The sequence below is a fragment of the Homalodisca vitripennis genome, chromosome 1, assembly GCF_021130785.1.
Source record: "Homalodisca vitripennis isolate AUS2020 chromosome 1, UT_GWSS_2.1, whole genome shotgun sequence".
Taxonomy (NCBI): Eukaryota; Metazoa; Arthropoda; class Insecta; order Hemiptera; family Cicadellidae; genus Homalodisca; species Homalodisca vitripennis.
In genome coordinates, this window is record NC_060207.1 from 94,940,610 (window position 1) to 94,962,427 (window position 21,818).

The window sequence follows — 21,818 nt, forward strand, 5'->3', positions numbered from 1 at the left end:
TTGCAATTGCCCTAAACTTATAGTTGGATAGCTGTTTAAGGAAGATTCAATCACAGGAAAGAGGCATTTGCATTTTCTAAGCCAGGAGGATTTAAAATTATATTGCATTTATACTTTTGTCCGTACTTGGATTAATAATTCCTCGCTGTTTCTATTAATGGAAATGCAGATACGAGAAATTTGAGTGGTGAAAATATTATCAAGGTTCCTTTTCACTGGGCTGCCGATAACAAACCACCTCCCTCAAAAGAGCAGGTTGCTTACAACAGTAACATCGTATAGGAACAGAGATATCACAGTGTAACCCAATTTCTAAAAGGTGGTGTTTTAAAGCAAAAATAGCACAATTCCAGCTTTTGTTAAACCTACTTCATCTTTCGAAGACCTGGAGCAGCTCAAACTCTACTTTAATCCAAGTACTCCAGGGTTTATTCTCCAAGAATAAATGTAAGTCTAATAGTTAAAATATACGAAATTGAACAGTTATAAGTACAACTCTTCAGAGTATATGTTATCCTATATCTTTCTCTATTTTGACCAGCTACTGTATCTAAAACACGAAGAAAAGTTGTGCTCAGCCCTTCTCAGTCTGTGGCAGAGGATAACCCAATAGCGAGGAGTTGGAGAACCTGAAGAACTCATATTAGGATACTAATGTCTTTTTACTGTCGATTTAATACATTTTTATGATTATATAATTTTATATTTCTTATTCCAAATCTCTTCTTCTATTAATTGACATGTATTTTGCATAGTTTTTGTGCAGTCGTTCATTCAGCATTACGTTTTGGGGAAAAACACTTTTCCTAGATAATAGGTTATGTATTAGGATACATTTTTAAAGTGTGGCCAGTGACCAAACTTGTACAGATAAAGCAAAACATGTCTTATTATTGAAATGTCTAGATCGTATTGTATGTAATCTAATATTTAAATTAAAATTTATTGAATTGTAGCCTTTTGAACTTGTAATGAGTATAACGCGTAACTTCACAAAATCCCAAAATTACGACAAGTTTATTTTGGTAAGTTACCTGTAAACACTGACAGTGGCCTGGAGCCTATTATTGTAAACACTGACAAACGGAGCCTATTAAACGCCTTTAGAACTTTCCGAGGCGCAGAAGAATTTCTAGTGAAAGTAAAATTAGATGACCACCAAATCCATTTACTGAATATCCCGAAAATCTGAAAAGAAGGGGGAAATATAGTCGTACGTATAAAAGGAGCGTCAGTGTCTTGTGAAATGTTCCTTATAAATGTTTACATTTCAGCATCATAATTATATATGGTTATTTTTCTTATTCTAACCACACTTACAGTAGAGCTAAAAACTAAAATATAAACTACTTTCATTGTTTAAAATGATGGGTATTACAGTGTATTCTTGTTAAACTTCACAAAAACCAACGTGAAGATAAGCTTTTTTACATGAAACAACACATTGCCTAAATAGTAGCAAAGGTTTTAGGAACTTATTTATTACAATTATGTGCAGAATAAATTAAATAAAATGTTTGTTTATTGAGAAGGCACTTATTTAAATCTATTACCATTTTTTTGCATCCAAGCAAAATTTCACTTTCTTAATTATTTTTTATCATATTCTCAAAGTATACATAAATTCCCTTTGTCTTGTATAATTTATTTGTTTCGTTACGCAATCATAACCTGCCAATCATTTTACATAAACATACACTGCCACCTATCGAATTGCACATAATTAGGTTGTTAAAGCCACGTGAGAATACAATAGCTAAACTAGTTTTATCAAATTACCTGTGGGTACAATCTTTATACCAAGTTTATCAAGCCACATGAGTATAAACCATTTATACTAAGTTTGGTTAGAATCATTAAGTGAGTAACGGACGTATGTTTAGGGATGATCTCTTATCGTACTAAATTTGGTTTAAAAATTGGACGATAGTTTTCTTCTTCACAAGTTATATTCCAAAGCTTGCATCTAGTACATATATAGAACGTAACACTGCAATTGGAGGGAGACTTTGATAGCTGGGCATTGGGTCAACGAACCTATGCAAACATTTTCCAGACAATTTGGCACGGGTTTGTTTGCAATTGACAGATATGTGTGAAATACTACAACCATAGTCATATAATAATAAGAGTATATCAATTATTAGTTAAAATGGAAACAGAGAAAATCATTACAACCCAAAACATAAGCTATTTTTGTTCTCGACCCAAAGGACAACTGAACTTATGATAATTTTCAAGTATGTTATATTTCCTGCTATCGTTTTGATAACCATATGTTAAAATGGAGCTTTTAAGATGTGAATCCTGGAAGAAATGGGTCAGACTCTAAGATCTTTACTAAACAATTGTAAGGATATAAAGAAATTATCACAGAGTACTGACAAGAGAGTGACTGTGACTTGTAGATTTCTACGAAGCTCTACCATGGATCTGGAGAATGTTACAGCGCTGAAAGAGACGACTAATAAATCTGGACGGGGCTCTAGACTATAGTGCGAAGTGTAGTGGAACACAAACGGCAGACGCAGTGTTCTCCAAACTGGGGCGTGACTCAGAGAATTGCCCCTCAGTCCGGCCTTCTCACTGGCACACGCCACATGACTCAAAACACAAGCGATATTATACCGATCTTACACGAATTTCTCTGACTCTACTTTAAATGGCTTTACTGTGTGTTATACCAAGTATTTATAAATTAACTAGAATCTTTCAATCATAAATTTGAGACCGTACATTTTTAGCATAATCGTAAATTGTTTTTGTTAAACTTGTTTTTATAGACTTTAAACATTTCCGCAGAATATGCCATTTTTAGACTTACCTGTCCGTCCTATGGACCAGTGCTCTATGCGAGGATCTTATCAAATAGAGTAATATGGGAGTCGACACAGTACAAGTTCGGCAATACCGATAAAAAAGTGCTACAGTCACATACAGGATTAGAACCTATATAATCTCTAACTGAAATCCAAACTCCAACACCTTAGACTATGTGGCCATCGGGTCTCCATGAAAAGTTACCTAACCTAAAATCATTGCATAATCTTAAACAGGGAAATAGTGTTAATTCTGCAGAAGATATAATCAATTCACGCTGAATCAGTGGCGTAACCAAGACTTGACGTTTGGAGAAGAGGATAAATCTCAATTTAAGAGCACACCACACCGGGTGACAATTGATTATATCTGAATTTGTATAAATTATATATACCTAGTTAAAACTACTAAATGTAACTACTGTATTTCGAAAAAAGTAATTGACGTTATATGTATATTTTTAATTATTCGGCCCTTGGGAGGGGGTTATTTTCCCCTGACCCGCCTTACATGACTGCGCTTAAAGTTGTTGGCCTTTAGTAACAATATTTATTTCTCACGTTTTCGCTAAAACTCGGAATTCGACATCTCACCATTTTGATAGAATATATTAGCTGGTCGAGATGAAATTTTACACGTGAAATTCCGTGGAAAAGTGCTTTTCTTCAGATAGCCTACTATAAATTTATAGAAAAATTAAGATAAAAAAGGGATATCTTAGTGCACAGTTGTTGCGGGCGTCAATTTGTAACGCATATCATTAAACACAAATTTAAGAGGTTTTCCACAAACGAATAAACTTATTTTCGTAAATACCTTTTCCTGCTATGTAATAACACAGTTCATGTGCCGGGAAACAATTGAGTTGATTGACATATTTGTTTGTTTGATAACGACCACAGTTTACTGTACGATTACATAACGCTAGAGTTGATACATCCGATCAGTGGTACGTCAACAAGCCGCTAGTTTAGTGTGACTCGAGCGTGCTCAGACTTCATTGGTAAAGAAATGTATCCGTTGTCGGTTTTGCTAACTTAACATGTATGGCAGTAGGCTACGTAATGATTGAAAATCGGTGGATGAGAACGGAATGGATATCTTGAGCCAAGCCTCCCCCTGGTTCTACAACTCCCCTCTCTGGCACACAATGCAGCACCACCCTCCTCACAGCTGTTGTGTTCTAGATCCTTTTGTCAGAGGACGACACACTGCCAAGACATAGTCCTGTACGAACTTGCTTCAGGACTGACAACGGCTTACCGTTCCCCAGCCACGTTCTGTCTAAGAGTCGAAATTTCGCTATGCGATGAAATTATAACACTTATTAATACCAATAACTTATTTTTAAATTAATACAAAAATATTAGCGTAAATTTAATAAAATTAGTACTTAACGATCAGGAAAACAAACCTCTCTATTACTCACAACAACCTGTTTTTAGTGAAAGTTACTAAAAAATGTTTTGTCTAACTGTTCAAGATAAAATTGATTTTTAGCACGCTGGATGGTATAAAACTAATGTCACTTGAAATACTGATTAAAGTTGATGACTCAGCTTATAAGAACTTTAATCTCCAGAAAAAATAAGTATACGCTTAGAAAATACAAAGCCTGCTAAATACACAATATCCGTGAAAAATGAGCAATCGAAAATTCAATAAGGCTTTCCAGTTGGGAAACCACCCACCTCAAATCATATAAAAATACCGGAGGTGTGCTCACTGTTCGGCGAAGGAAAAGCGAAACAATACGACATGCCTCGGCTGCAACGTCGCCTCGCTTTGAGCTAATGCTTGTTTCGCAAGAACATGGAAACAAAGTGCTCTGTGTTTTCACTTTGTTTCACATCAACTAATCAGGTGTGTGTCTTTACAATCAGGTGTATTAGTCTATATTGAGATCTAGATAAATACCAGATTATTTACCATTTGGTTTCGACGATTGTTTTTATCCTAACCAGCAGATCCAGGAATATTGCTCCGATCCATCATGCCGTGTTATTATTTACTAAGAACCCGACAGGGCCTTATTGAAATCGTGGCGTTGTCCGTCCATCTGTGCAATGACTTTTGATAGAAAAGTCCTAGAGACTTGACACTTGGGACATAGTTTTCTGTTGGTCCGAGGAAGAATCCTATCGATTTTGCGTCTTAAATTCAAAGGCCAGACTGTCCGTGTATCTCTCGGTCTATCTATGCTGTGCAACTCTTGATAGAAATAGACACTTGAAAACTGTTACATAGGTTCCTCTTTGCCCAAAGACAAGCTCTATTGATTGAGGGTAGAACGTCCATCTGTCTATTCATCTCTGCGTTGTACCTTCATCGCAATCTAATACCTTGTATCGTGAGGATGAGATAATTCCACACAAAAATAATTTTAAAGTGATTGGGCTGACGTTAGGCTTAATATGTCATAGATGAAAACTTAATTGTACAATAAAGAAATTAAACATTGAACAAAGTTCTGTAAAAAGAAATTAAAAGTCTAATGATAACATAAATCGACGAGGAATTTTCTCTGTAATGTGGGTTCAACCTTTCTGAGCAATAAAATTCATTTCACAAGGTGTTTACAAGACATAATCAGGATTGTATAATTAAAATGCTGAATTAGAGTTCACCGACCTGGAAGCACAAGGTGGAGGCAAATGCCTTAGGGTTTTAGTGAATAGCCATTAATGAAAATTACAGTTATTAAGATGTTTTTAGAAAAGTCAGTAAACAAAACTGGGACTTTCAACGAGTCGTTAGTCTGTTACTAACTAAGTACACTCCACTGAGCAATTGGTTATCGGTACAGAGGTGACTAACTCAGATAATGGTGGTAGTGGTGGCTGGGAAGGTGGGGAAGTGAGGGATATTGTGTGCGCAAGGTTGGTAACGCTCAGTCCGCTCCGCTCAGCTGCCGGCGTGCTAACCTCACTCTGCCGTCCTCGTCCGTACACTGGTGATCGCAGACCGCAAGAACAAACATGAGGGAAATCGTTCATCTCCAAGCTGGACAGTGCGGAAATCAGATTGGAGCCAAGGTAACATAATTTTGAATATTTGTGTTTAGGAATAAATGTTAAGAACTAGTAGTGGGATTTAATTGGATTTGTTATAACTGCCTTGAATGGGGTTTTCTAATAGAATTATTTATTCCTCCCTACTGAATGCGTTAGAATAGCTGAATGTAATACAACATTAACTTGTAAATGTTTCGGTAATTGGTTTATTAGCACAATAATTTTGTAAATAGACCTTCGAGCAATTAAATTAAAAAAAAAATTAAACTACAAGTGCACAACTTCCGTCAATTTGAGTAAAGACTACCTCGTATAAAGTTATCTAACATAATTAATTGTATACATAAATTAATTCAGTTTTTATTATAATTGTAAAATATACGGTACTGTAGTTAAAATACCACTTATAAATAAACAAAATAATGCAATTTTATACAAGAAAGGAAACAAAACGGTTTATGGGTTGTAGTAAAACTGAAGTATTGTTAGAGCTAGCTAGCGTCTCTATAAAGCGAAGGACAGGTGTCTGCTTGTCCATGTGAATCAACTATTTAAATGTAAAAACTGCATTTGGATATGAAATATTGTTTGAGTTAGTAATTTCTCATTAGATTAAACTTACATTGAGTCTTGAAATAAATATTCTTGAGTTACAACACAACCGTTTAGACAGAGCCCCAACAATTAATAAGGAAATTTCAAATTTTTAATCTTTCTTAATCATTCTGTGTACATTTTATTTGCACATTTCCTCATAAGTCATATAAGTAACCTTTTAATCGGGTTAAAACAGCTATAAGTATATGCGTAAATCAATTAACGAAAAATATTATAATTTAAGAATGGGTTTAGACTGAAAGCAATCAAAGTTTTTACAAAAGTTTATATGAGTAACTAATTTAATTTTAAATGTATTACTTTGCAATATTTTTTAGAAACTGCTCTAATTTAACTGGATTAAGTCAGACAATGAGGTTTTTAACGGTGCCTTTTAAAATTGAAATCATTATCCTATTTGCAGCACGATAACTTTCAACAGCTTTCAACAACTGTGTTGCCATTACATAATAACTCCAGCTGGCCTGCTCTTTTATCAGAGACAGTATCTCAGTACAATGTCAAGTGATACAGCGTAGTACAATTGTCTCAGTGTTAGTGTATCAGTTATAACGATATCTCGGTTATCAGTTTTAACTTACATTAGAACCACTTAGCAGTTTTACATTCCTCAGTAATGATTCTATTCTATCACTGTAAAGTGTATGCTATTTTATTAGAACATAAGTAATGTAAACGGGAAAACAAATTTCTAAGTATACTTTCATAGAAATATAAATCTTTAATACAGTTTTTGAGTTTTCATCATTTTTCAAATCAAATCAAATTCTTGTCGTGTCATTATACTGAAATTTCAAACTCCGTAACTCATTTTAACATCCAAGACACTTGAAACCCATTATGCAACAACATGATCTGGAAACAAATGGTATTTATTTCTTACAGTTAAGTTTGGAAATTGTTCTTGGTAAAAACGGAAGTATCGTATAATTTCAAAATTTTCAGATAATCCATGTACGAATTCAATAAACCATTTCAAAAATATCGATGAGACGATAAAAATAATAACATTAATTTTGGTAACCCTTGAATAACGAAAATATGAGGTTTTGGATGTTGGATATAGAATGATTTATAGTTTTTGTAAAAGGTTTTCGCGTTTTTTTTATTGGAAATGCCCTTTTATAATCCACAATCCTTTTTCCTAAACTCGACAATGAGGATTCATAGGAGTTGGCTATATGGAAAACAAGCCTCAATAATAAGGTATGCAAATAAAAATTAACCAAAATATGAGTAATAAGTACCATTGATTCTTAATAGATCAATAACTCATATGTTGAAATGTTGACTACAATACATTTTCAGTAAAACTTTAATAATATTTCTCCTTAACGTTTTAAGTTTGGATATTTCTAAGAAATCTGTAGGACTGCCGATCACAGTAATTGAATCATGTATAAAGGACAATAGAGCAACATTTTTTATCTATTAACGTTTTTTTAAAACCATGTACCATTCATATGTTTAAACAACATCTTTACCACGATATCTACATTAGTTTTCTTGGCAGCTCTGAACATCCATGATTAAAAATCCGTAAGAGCCCAAACAATTTTAACAATACAAATTGCAGTACAGGTTTCCATTTGCGTTTTAAAAATCCAGGCGCTCAGACAATACTTTGTATACGTCGAAACGAGCTAAATAACAAACAATAATAATTAACTCTATTGTAATGAAATTGCAAAATATTATTTTTAAATATTAAATAATCTGTTATGTATATGAGCAGATTCGTTAAATGAATTATTCTGTAGGAATTCAAGTGTTAAAATTATGTTTTAGCAAATAACAGTAACTTTTGCAGCGGTTGACAATTTTAAATACCGTGGTGTCCTATATATGTAGGAGTAGGATAATGTGGGTTAAAATTATGTAACTTACATATACCAATAGATTATTGATTATTATTTGTAAGAAATTGCGCAAGTGTTTGTGTCTAACAGTAGAAGTTGGTTATCTGAATGGTAGCAAGGGTTTTGTCGCGACCAGTGTCGAACAATTGTACACGAACATTGGAGAGCAGTTTCGAACACTAAAACTGTCTGGTATAAACATACATCTGTACCAAGAGCTGTGTCGCGACTAGTGTCGAATAATTGTACACGAAAATTGGAGAGCAGTTTCGAACTCTAAAACGGTCTAGTCTAAACATACATCTGTACCAAGAGCGGTGTCGCGACCAGTATCGAACAATTGTACACGAAAATTGGAGAGCAGTTTCGAACACTAAAACTGTCTGGTTTAAACATACATCTGTACCAAGAGCGGTGTCGCGACCATTATCGAACAATTGTACACGAAAATTGGAGAGCAGTTTCGAACACTAAAACTGTCTGGTTTAAACGTACATCTGTACCAAGAGCGGTGTCGCGACCAGTATCGAACAATTGTACACGAAAATTGGAGAGCAGTTTCGAACACTAAAACTGTCTGGTTTAAACATACATCTGTACCAAGAGCGGTGTCGCGACCAGTATCGAACAATTGTACACGAAAATTGGAGAGCAGTTTCGAACACTAAAACTGTCTGGTTTAAACATACATCTGTACCAAGAGCGGTTGGTTGTCATTAAAACCTTGCCATTGGCACAGTGTAGTAGGTACGTCAAGCAACATAAGCATCATAGAGCGTGGCTGCTACATGGATGGGTGAGGGATGCTTTCCTTGCAACCTACCCAGTCATTCGTGGTGGTTCGGGAGTCACCTTTTAGTCGTTGGTCCCCAGTTTAAGCGTCAGAGAATGCTTATTAGCCCTAAGTTCGCATGGCAAATTAAGACATCCGTTACCTTTATTATTAATTTTTAATTATATGTATACTATTTTGACAAACATCAAGGTCTGGTCATAGTGGTCTAATAAAATAACGTAATCATAAACCATGCTTTAATATGAAACGTTGGATCTTGTTTTTATGTCGATACGAGTTAGAATAAAGCAAACTAGACTTGCAACTAAAATCAAACATTATCGTATTATATCTATTTTCTAGTTTTTAATACACCAACGTCTAGGTTTATAATTTTCTAATAACATAACTTAATTATAAACCATTGTATTGATATAAAACGCTTGACCTTTCCTATACATCGAAGCAAGTTCGCATTTATCAAAAATATATTTACTTAAAAATTACTTAGTTTAGAGGTTTACAGGTTATTACTGTATAACCTGTTTAATGCAGCGAAAACACTTTTGTACTGCAGAAAGATGTGAGAGAAAGGTTCAACAGTATTTGTTCCGGAGTTTCATATACCAGTCAGTTATCCTCCCCTCTTAAGTTTACGAGTTTACAGTCCCTCATTAAATTATTATTCGAAGAGGCAGAAGTAAATTGACTTTAATCGTTATAATTTGTGTTTTAGATCAAGCTTAACATTTACATTATTTTTAAATATTTTATATCCCACTATATGTGCGGATCTGTGCGTAATAGGCCGGTTACTAATTTTTTAGACGTCAAATAAGTAAACAAAAATCTTAGTTTACCAGAAAGTGTTACGTAAAGAGACATTACGATTTGAGTGGGCGCTTAAAAAGTCATCGCCATCCTTTAATCCAGTATAATATTTACATTACTTGAATATTTAGGCTACGTATGAAAAATAGCTTGGAAAATTAAACACCAAGAATCTGAGAGTAAAGTCATACTTTCTTTTATAAGAAAAGAAGCCAACTTTCGTTAGTACCAGACTGTACAACCCCTGTCTCTCTTATTTCTAATTACTGCCTAGACAAATAAATGCAGACTGGGCGGTCTGTCTGACTGAACACTAAACTGAACACAATTCATTAGGGTTCCAACTAGACCCAGCTGGAAAAATGCAAAAGAGACACCTATGTACTGCTATGTATGTACTGCTGCTATTTACTATGGAATTGTATTAATGTAATAGTATAAATTATAATATTCCCGGTATTCAGCTTAAAAAAATAAAACTATTCAGATTTCTGATTTTAAATATTTTACTCTAAACAAAAGTGTGATTAAGTAAACCATTAAAATGAAATCTTCACTTAAAAAATAAATAAATAATAGTAATAAATCTTTCTTTCCTTAATAAATGGTATTTATATTATTTTACAATGTGTGATGTGTACAATAAAACGTGCAAAAATTAGAGTATTTATACAGGAAACGTCGAAACCTTTTTGGTTATTGGAATGATGTGACGACAGAACACGATGCCCGTGTTTGCCGTGCTATTACTTGTACTGTGGGTTGATCTTGATAAAACCATTAATGGATACGATTGTGCCCTCTACTGATCAAGGCAACTAATGGATTTATATGTGAGAACCGAAGCACACAAATATTGGCCTGATTGTACTGAATTGACAAACTCAATTCTCACGTCTTCTGATGTTCTTCAGTAAATTTGGTTATAAATAGTTTAGATCTTTTTTCAACGATCAAATATAAAATCGAACAGCACTTTAAAAAGTGAAATTGGTCATCACAACAATGCTTGCTTTAGACTAGGGTTGGTTATCGTTGAAATAACATGGCGATCTAATACACGTTACTTTATTTGAAAAATAGCAAACTTAAACTACGGTCAAGGTCAATTTATAAGGCAAAATTGTTGATAAGTCACAAACCGCAGTAATTGGAATCAATAAAAGTAAACCATAATAAATGATAACCATTTTACTTTACTTGCTTGATAATTTTCACATATAACTCGGGGTTTTAACAGACTATGTTCCAATTCAAACTTTTTCTAACGACCAAGATGGGCATGGGTAAAGGTATAAGTTTTTTTGAATACTACATTAGTTAATTGGAATTTGATAATAAACTATAGTAAAATATGTTCGTTCTTTGTTTAGAAATACCACAACAAACACTCAATTTGAACAGAAATGGACTTGATGGAGTTCACGTGCCCGAGTGGCAGAATCGTGCGGAGCTTAGAATTCAGTCTGTGGTCAAATCTCATTGCCCTAATCCCCAGAAACCTGGCCTCAAACTAGATGGATTACAGCTCTGCACCGAGAACAAGTTGCTACATTAACCTAATTGGTTGACCCATTGCAATCCAGTTTCTGTCAGGTCATATTTCTAAACTGAACTGAAAGAGGAGCCTAGAACAGCACCAGTGCTCTAGAGAGAATGCTAAGCTGACTGATTACCTCTGAACCGAACTGTTTGAGCAGCCTAGAACAGTACTAGTGCCCTATCGAGAATGCTAAGCTGACTGATTACCTCTGAACTGAACTGATTGAGCAGCCTAGAACAGTACTAGTGCTCTATCGAGAATGCTAAGCTCACTGATTACCTCTGAACCGAACTGTTTGAGCAGCCTAGAACAGTACTAGTGCTCTATCGAGAATGCTAAACTGACTTATTACCTCTGAACCGAACTGTTTGAGCAGCCTAGAACAGTACTAGTGCCCTATCGAGAATGCTAAGCTGACTGATTACCTCTGAACTGAACTGATTGAGCAGCTTAGAACAGTACTAGTGCCCTATCGAGAATGCTAAACTGACTGATTACCTCTGAACTGAACTGATTGAGCAGCCTAGAACAGTACTAGTGCTCTATCGAGAATGCTAAGCTCACTGATTACCTCTGAACCGAACTGTTTGAGCAGCCTAGAACAGTACTAGTGCTCTATCGAGAATGCTAAGCTGACTGATTACCTCTGAACTGAAACGATTGAGCAGCCTAGAACAGTACTAGTGCCCTATCGAGAATGTTAAGCTGACTGATTACCTCTGAACCGAAGTGATTGAGCAGATTTATTAACAGTGGTGTATCGAGAGCGTTAACCGAAACGTAATGCTACAGATTCAAGAATTTTGATATATAGAAATATCTTTAGCCTGTTGTAATAAATACACATTATAGATTTACGGCCATAAAAATATTTTAGTTTATTCTGATCACGATTCACATAAATTTCCGTACCGTAATTTCTAAAATATAACTCAGTCCAGCAAATTGAGTGCTATAAAACTAAACATACGTATCTGGCCCTCGACACGTCCCGGAGGTCGAATGTAGTTGTTGGGGTGGGCAGTTCTTTCGGAGTGGAGGAATAATAAGTGCCTAATTTCACTCTTTGTCACGGGACAACGTGAAACCTTGATGTGACGTGTTTTAAATTTATCCTATTACAAATTTGGACTACATACACATGTCCGCTTTAGTGCATAGTTTTGTATGATTATCGACTCCAAATAGGCAAAAACAATTTTTGTCAAATAAGTAGTATCCTAAATTGAGAGTATGACATAAAATTACACATAAATCATTGTTATGATTTGTCTTGTTATAAACAGACAACTACATAGTTAAAAACATAACTGTTTGGGAAATAAAGAGAGTAAGTTTTAGTTTTATATTTAAATAGTTATGAGAAAAAGTGCCGCATGCTGTGAACAATTAACTTTTATAGCTGTTTAAGCTATGTTTATTAACCGAACAGAATTGATTAGCCGTATCTTCTTTCCTTATTAGACAAGGCAACTGTTCATTGTTGGGTTTCCCATGATGTTGCATGGTTTTTAGGAAGCCAGAGGGCAATTAAAGGTCCGTCCGGCGTTATCAGGGGCGGGGTACTCGGGGCAGAAGGGGTATCAGTGACCGGAAGTGGCCGTGGTCGGCCGGAAGGAAGTGATAAGGTTTCCCGCAACACAGGCCACATGGACTAGCGTGTTTGTGTGGCTTCTAAACACGGCGCGGCGATGCACGATGCTCACTTCTACACGCCTGAGAAATGGTGTCTGGATGAAATAGACCAGGGGCAGAGGCGTTGAACTGTAATGTTGATACAACATGGCTGGGGCTGGAACACTTCTATAATCACTGTTCTCTTAACAAAACGGCGGTAAAATATAAACTCAATGCCGTTCCTAAGCGCCCAGTGCAGTACTGTGATCCTTTTAAAGGTTTTATGTAGTATAATATTTAATTAGCAATGGAAAGAATAATATGTTATGTATATGGTGTTTAATCGGTCTTGCCTTAGTGACCAAACCATATGATAGCTTTTTAGTTCTTAATAGACAATTACTGACAAACTTCTAGAGTTTTACATGAGTACCTTTAGAGGATGTCACGATTAATTTCATAACTTAATCATCATTATGAAGGCAGAAGTTTTGGATTCGGATTAATAATTATCAAGTGTTTTTGAGCGTAAAATGTATAGATGTGATTTCTCAAAATGAACAACGTACAGGCGGTTACATTAAATCTAACTTGAAGATTAAAGATTAAAGAACCTCGTAAATGACAAAAGATTCTAAGTGGCGATCCAGTATTAAGTGGATATCGATAAAATAAAAAAAGTATTGTAGTAGTTGCAAATTTTGTATGTTCTCTTAATTAGTATTTTAAAGGTCAGGTGGGATCGTCAAGTATATATATTTATAAAATTTTAACAGCAACACATCAGTTGCACCTCGATTTCTTCCATTGGTAATAATTCTAGAATTCATCCCAAGACCTGCCGGAGTTGAGCCTCTTAACTGCTGGCTGAGTACAGAATGGAGGTAACGGTATCTTCACGACCACAAATAACCACGGTACATCAATGTTTGCACGGTCTGTCCTTCCGCGGTACAACTAAGCGTGGAGCTTGCCTACTTCCCACAGCACAGCCTAGTTAAACGTTGGTTGTTCACTTTTATTGATATCTTCATCGTGTGTTCTACTTTGGTGGGATTGTAATTTCCAATATAACAATTACAGCGAAGCTCTAATTATGAGATATGCATCTGCAGTTATAAATTAAGTTCGTCAGGAATGTGAAAACTAACAATGTTAGTTAAAATCTTCTTAAGTAAAAACGGAAGCCATTTTGCTCTTTGATCCCTGTGAATATGTTTTAATCTCTCACTGTAGCTCAGTCGTAACTATAAATGTCATTTATAGCTCACCAAATGCCTTCTGTTGATTATATCATAGAAATGGCAGTTCATCTTTCTCACTCCAGTGTTCTTGGCTTCTGCGATCACAGTAAACCTGGATAGTGTAAAAGTGGGCAAATTTGAATGATAACCAAATTATCATACCTCAGAATAATAATGAGAACAGTATTATTACTTATGCCTGTTTCACTATGGGAGAGGGTTCATTAATCTAAATATTGTAAAATAAGAAAAGAAGATCAACGTCAATAGTATTCATATTTGTGCACTGACATTCAACGATAAATGAAATTCAGAACTCACAAGTAACAAGACACATAGTTTAAAGTGTCTAAAATCTATTTTATTAAAAACTTTTACTCTTTTCCTCTTTGAAACAGAACTATTTTCTTCCTTATCTTTTCGACTTCCACAAACCTTTTTTAGCTTTGCATAGCATTTGTAGAACATTTCATATTTTACGTTCACAATATGCATCCTCAGTTTCTCTCTTCCTTGTTTGAAATAAGATTCAATTTCGATACTCACTAATTCTGGTCGAGATTGGGTTGGAATTTAGACTGGGGTTGAATTTTAAAACGTTTGTTAAAAAGCGCAAAGATACCAGATTATTTTATATTGTAATGTTATAAAGGTAATTTTTGTACATGTGGTATGCTCCGAACTGTGTAACCCTCATATAAGATTAAAATTTGACCTATTTGGAAGCCATACATTATTCATCAAGGTCCATATTTATCTTCCACTCGGAATCCTTCTCCAGCAGAAACCCTTGTACGCTTCTCGGCCCAGTTGTCTGTCGCCACTGCTACACTTGAGATGCAGTTCTCGTACAGACAAGCCGCCCTACGCCCTTAAATGGACTTGTACCGTCGGTACTGAGCTACCTTGACACCACAACCAACTGTAACATCTGTCCTCCCGCTCTCCTCCGCCGGGCCACACACGGCAATACTGCATCTCCATGCCATCCGTCCCGACGCGTGCCTTCAAAACTTTTATAAACTTCTACCTTTGTCAGAAGTAGGTCACCAACACTTGACTTTTGACCTCTAAGATTAATTACCTATGACACCGACCAGAGTCGGGTGAGAACCTAACCTACAAGAAGTTTTGAGGTTATGTTCATCATCCCAACCACTATAAACACTATTTCTGACCGTGAAATACATGTAGTAAACTTCCTTAGAACGCTCTTCAAGTTTCAAACTTCAAATATCGAGAAACGAGTTTGCAATGTCCGTTTGGGTGTTTGTAAGTGTTTCTTCTTCTTTACTGGCAAGACAATGATTCAACTTCGATTGCAATATTTGCTATTTGTTATGACTGCGATCAATGAGAAAGGGACAATAATTCCTTACTGGAATTGAAGTAAGATGTCCGATATTGAAAAATTAAATTTAGACTGACACAAGTAAAAGTAGATAAGAAAAGTTAAGATTGCATTACTGTAATACTTTTAACAATTAAAATGGGAGCCGCGTATGGCCGACTGTTCGCATTCAGAAATAAAATATATTGACTGTCCGCTTTCATAAAATGTTGAGGTTTTCTTGGTTACTTTCAACCCCTACTCACTTATCATAAATATCAAGCAGGGTTGATACAAAAACGTTCGACAGCTGATCCCAGGCAAGTTGAGTGCAGTAACCGTTAGCAGGTTTACTGCCACCGACTTTAACAGTCCGGAACCGGTTCTGGCTGATTGAACTGCGATACTTGGAAGTAAAACCGGCAATATTTCGATTAGAAATAAAACCGCAATAAAATGTGGCATAACAAAAAGACAATTTGAAGTTGATTGGACGATTCAAATAGGTGCGGTCAGCTGACCGGTTTATGATTGTTAATAACAGTGCAGGCGGGTCTAACGTGGTATGACTTTTCTAGGTAATTACACTGATATTAATGTTACCATTGGCGGCAATAAACTTTGGACATGTCTGTAATTGGAAGTCTATAATAAATTGAGCCTTTAAAATATTACACAACACAAGAGTATTGTTGCACTCTTCCTTTAAAATATTACACAACACAAGAGTATTGTTGCACTCTTCCTTTAAAAATATACAAATAATATGAGAACTTGTGCGGATTTTGTCATTAGTAACATACAAGGTTTTACGTACACACAGCATTACTTGTAAATTAAAGTTCTGTAACTCACTAGCCGTGCACTGGAGAACTGAACATAGTAGGCCTAACACTGCACAGTTGTCATATGTATGTCGTAGTTTATATCTTGAAAATATTATAATTAGAAATCCTATGTTTAAAGTTCATTATTGACGATGTGTGATTTGAAAGGATTTTCGAATATTTGCTATTGTTATGTGTTATCAGAACACCGGAATCTATCTTACTGTCTCGGTGTGTGCGGTTTGTGGTGTTCACTCTATTAGTTATGTGCGGTGGGTGACAGGATTGGATCAGTCTAATCACTTTGGACCCCCGCGTACTTCGACACACAACTGTTTGTTATTAACTTGACTCTGGGTTTCGTCAGTACATGCGGTACAATCTGTTTGACACTTTTCATAACCCGAAGAAACTCTGAACTGACCGAGCTGTACAAGAGACCACGATTCTCTCAGTCAATGATAGGCTATACTCTACTAGGATCGCTGCAACCCTAAATTCCTACCGGTGAATGTCTGCTGTCTTCCGGGCTCGATGAAAGCTCACGCACGATGGGGCGCCGCCTTGTGACCCAAGTACCGTAGAAAGTGGGCCTGCGGCGGGCCTCGACTCGAGATAAATCATTTCTGAAGATTCAAATGTGGCAGCCAGAGCCAGAGGCACGACGCGACGATGGACGTGACAACATCCCAGAAGGACGTGAGTCAGTCGGACATGGCTATAGCTGCTGGGAATCTCGCCACCAGCAGTTCACCTGTATAGGCAATAAGATTGTAATGATGCGCCAAGAATACTAAAAGGACTTTGCTGGCTTGTTGTGATCTTCTCGCTCTCGTTTCCAACCAATATCTATGAATTTATTATGGGTAAATCAACGTTATAGGTCCAATGTTATACAAGTAAAATTAAAACATGTTTCAAACTATATTGGAACATCTTCTTAATCAGCACGTGTTAGTGTCGGCATCTACAAAAATATGATTCTTATTCGCTTCATTATTTTCTCGGTAAAGATACATCTTTTAAAGTGATAGCTGTTTACAATTTGTTAATAAAACACGTGCTTCTAATTTTATTGCAAGAAGCGAGACAGAGGAAGTTGTCTTTGCCGCAAAGTTGTGGCGAACGACATCCGCTTCCTGTCGACCAGTTGTCAGTCGCGCAGTTAGCGAGACATTGTGAAAAAAACAACAATTTATTTGACATTTCCTGACGTTAAATCATTTTCCGCCGTCCATTTTATTAAGATTTGATTTCCTGCCATTAACACGGCCATTTCCTGCCACTCAGAAATTGTTTTCTTGGAAGTTGCCTGTAGAGATGCTGGACTAAGGTAATAAGAAACCACTATATTTCTCGGAGTATTAGATAAAGTCCAAAAACTCAATAGCAAAGACAATGTGTCACTGAGCTTAGTAACTAGAAATAATCAACACAAATAGCTAGTGTTGAACTAGGTCCCCCATCAATCGTAATACTTGGTTTGGCCGTTGAATTGCGCTATGAAACCATAGACACTGTTGTCTTCTCCTGTGCTCACCGGATCAGACTCATTGGTCCAGATGGTATAATCGCCAGAACTCCCAAGTCTAAATTCATTGTCCATTAAAAGCAAACCCTAGTCCGAGGTGTTAGTTAAGACTGGAAAAGTAAAATTAACTCCATTACGCATTGAAATTGCCCACATGCTCCGTAAGTAAGGAGTGAATGGGTGGTCTTCATTTCATACAAATTTAGTATTGAGTGTGTATCGATCACAGATCTGAATACAGATAACTGAATTATAATTGTTTTAAATCAGTTGCACCCCTCTACATATTTTTGTACAAATTGGACAACAATTAGCAATTTAATTTCTTGTAAAATAATTTGGTATACAAATGCAATATAAATACTGTAGATTCGGTGAATGGTCTTTCCAGAAGTTTCTGGTAGTATCGAAATGGCTACGTATAATATTTAATACTTATAAGATCTAAAGAATATGCAATGATTTGGTAACGGTTATTTTTTATGTTGTTATTGTGGTGTTGCATTATTGAATATTCTTGCTTTGAAATGACGAAATGACGTGAATTCTAATAAACTACGTAAAGGAAGTATAGAACCTATTAATTATGAGAGGAAACTTAATTTTAGGGGGTTGATTTGTAAAAAGAATGCCACCTGGGATTTTCTCCCACCGCAACAATTCTGGAATCAAGACGTTTGGAAATTGCCCCTCCTCGTTAGAAAATAAATTAGTATTTAACACCTCTTGTTGGTACAAAAAATCTGTTTCCCGACAATATCCGACTTATCGCACAGACAATCGATAGTCGGTAGTCTAGACGTTTAGCGTCTTTAGGAATCGTGCCTCTTGTCTGTGTACGTCCAGCCTTCCGACAGCTAGCTACTGGGGTACAATTATCTTCAATTACACTAATCGACAGGCTTTGTTTCCTGCCTATCCCAATGTTCAGTTCACTCACTGCACCAACTGCACTGTTCGAGCCTTTCTTTGTCAACATGTATAACCGTCGTTATTGTTGGTCTTATTACGTTGGAGACAACGCCGCATAACTTTGTACCGTTGCTTGGATTCATTTGTCGAATTATGAGTGTTCGTATAATCAGTTGATTACTCTGAACTTTTTCAAGCGTTCCAGAGAAAGCGATAAATAGGGTGCGGCCCCACGTAGATAACGATAGCACTAAGGGTGAGGTGGTGGAGATCAAAAGTGCCTTTATAAAACATACGCCATTATGTTTGTTCTTATGTTTCAGTCGCACTTTCGTGAGAATACAATTTCTTGCTGTGGCACGTATGTGGTAAGACTGGAATTGAAAGATAGTGAGCGTTTTTGTTTAAACTGCCTCCTCGTGCCTGAAGGTCCCCGTTCCGCTCCAACGATCCGCCCGAAGCGGAGCTCCCGATTCCATTCGTTTTGATATGAGAAGGGAGAAAGGAAAGGGACAGACTTTCTCTGGAATGTGGGGCACAAGAAGTTTCGCTATTTACGTTAATATTTTCTCAGCTATTACGGGTGCAATCAGATGCAACGTCGTAATTAATAGTCATGAGGGCGAAGAAGGAAAGCAACCGATTTGACTTGGGTCTTGAATTATTATTTTCTGTGATCAAAAGGTCATTTTGACGTTACACTATGAAGTTCTTTAGTTATACTGAAGGTCAGATACAAAATGACAGTATTTATCAGTATTAAAAATCGATTTAATGTATTTGGCAAAATAATGAAAGATTTAAGTGGTTCGTTAAGAAGTATGCGAAGAAGTACTGAGCGAAACTTTCGTGCTCTCTTCATCAAAAGCAGTAGAGAATTTAAATCCCCAAGTTGTTGAATCTGTTGTGAATGATAGAAGCTGAAGAGGTTACGAATAGATTATGTGACATGATTTACATTTTGATGTGATATGTTACAATATTAACGTGTTAATTATCAGTGACATTTTTATTGCCTATAAAAAATTATTTTCGTTTGTAAATCGAAATGAAGGGTTATTTTAATCAGTAGGAGACACGGCAGAGGAGACAGTTGGTGCATGTGCGTGTGGGGCTAACTGATGGGCCCGGAAACATCCTGGAATAGCCGCGGGCTGATACATTCCACGTGCCGAGAGTAGTGCCGTGTCTCCCTCGTGGCTGCTGGCCGTATAAATACCGCTAGTGTTCAGCATTTAGTGCCCTAGGAGCTCAGGATCTCTGGTGACGCTGCTTCTCGGGCTCGGTAATCACCGCGGTCTTGGAGAAAATCTGAGCCGTTAGTGTGAAAGAGAAATGGTGTCTACCGGCATTTCGAAGTCGGCAATTCTAACAATTATGAGGCGTAATAACCTAGCTTTCCATTGTTTACAACCCAAGAGCTTTCAGAGCCATCAGTATTCAGTACGACTTGGTCTATAAGGAATATGTGAAAGGTAGATAGTGTCATCGATCGTCGCAAATCTACCGACGAATTATTATCACATAACCGAATACTATCTAGAGCATATACTCACAACAAAACATGAGCTTGGCACAAAATACGTCGTTCTGGTGCTCTGTTCAGTAATCTTTTAGTGTGAAGAGAGAATTCACGCTAAAGCTAAAAAGAGGATTGTATTTTCATATAGACAACTACTAAGATTAGTAATGGTCACGTTGAACTGAAATTATTTTGTTGTTAACTAATGCCTACTTTACCTTTGCGATTATAAGATTGATGACACTCTTTTTCTCCAGGGGAAAATCCATTAGTTATAGTAGCAATTATAGCGGACGACACGACGTCCGATCATTGCGATTGAGAAGGCAGTGAACCTGCCGTCTCGGAACAGGAACAGGTGATTGGGAGTTTGAATGCAAATTGCTGCTTGTTCGTTGCGCTCTGCTCAGACTGGTCTGGCTGTAATTGCGCTCGATGTTGTCAACCATGACTTTATTTCTTGCCACTAATAGAGCAACGATTTCTCGATCAGAGAGGATCCCCTCCAAACGAATAAGACATTCCTAACTGGTACAGAATTTATAATTGGAAATTTTAATATCTTTGATGTTTCATAGCTTTTAATGCAATAGCACCGACAATTTACCGTGATAGTACCACAGCACTTTATACCATAGCTCCAATTTTTTGTAAGTCCGACAGAACAGCCCCAGAGTATCACATCAGGAGGTATGAGCCCGACAGTGCTTAGATAGATAGTCACTTGAAACTGAATATATACCAATGAAGAAGTGAGCCTGTACGCCCATCAAACTTGAAGTACCGCGCAATCCTCAAGTGCTCTTGACATCCGATACCACTCGAGACGAAGGAAGTATTTACGGACCCCTCTCTCTATTCTTATCTTACACTCCCAAGGCTTTCATTAAGGATGTTCAATTCTACCTTTAGAGTTCCAAAACATAAGTTTTAAACTTAGCTCATTTGCCTTTAATAAAGAAGTCTGAAACTGTATCTAAGAGCCGTAAAAACAGTTATTGTATGTATTCTTCAAGCTGAAAAGGTGATACAGCCGTCGATAGTGAACAAAAATCGTACCAAATGGAAGACTGGTGAAAATGTATCTCAGGAATTTCCCAGACAGCTCTCTTGTTAACGTTTTCCGAAATAGATCAAGCTCTGTACGTCATCAGTGGATACACATTCTTCTCAGAAGTTGTTTGTTTGGCGATGGAGCAAGTTCTCCCATCGGTGACGAGCTGTAAACAAATGAGCTGGAGTTCATCATATGTTTATATCTAATCCCTTTTTTACTTTTGAGGTCAGTAAAAGTAATCCACTAACAATTGGTAATACTCGTTAATTTGATGTATTGTGTTTTTTTTATTTACGATTTTAGGGTTATGGAGATCAA

At 36.4% G+C, this 21,818-nt stretch overlaps 1 protein-coding gene across 1 annotated transcript in view; it reads left to right on the forward strand.

Moving 5' to 3' along the window:
• The first annotated feature begins 5,696 nt into the window (after nucleotides 1-5,696).
• The window catches only part of LOC124366985 (tubulin beta chain-like), a 28,349-nt gene continuing 12,227 nt past the window's right edge, over nucleotides 5,697-21,818 (forward strand). The window contains exon 1 of the mRNA XM_046823635.1: nucleotides 5,697-5,855. Within this exon, the coding sequence (XP_046679591.1) occupies nucleotides 5,799-5,855 (57 nt within the window). The 5' untranslated portion in view covers nucleotides 5,697-5,798. The remainder of the gene's footprint in view (nucleotides 5,856-21,818) is intronic.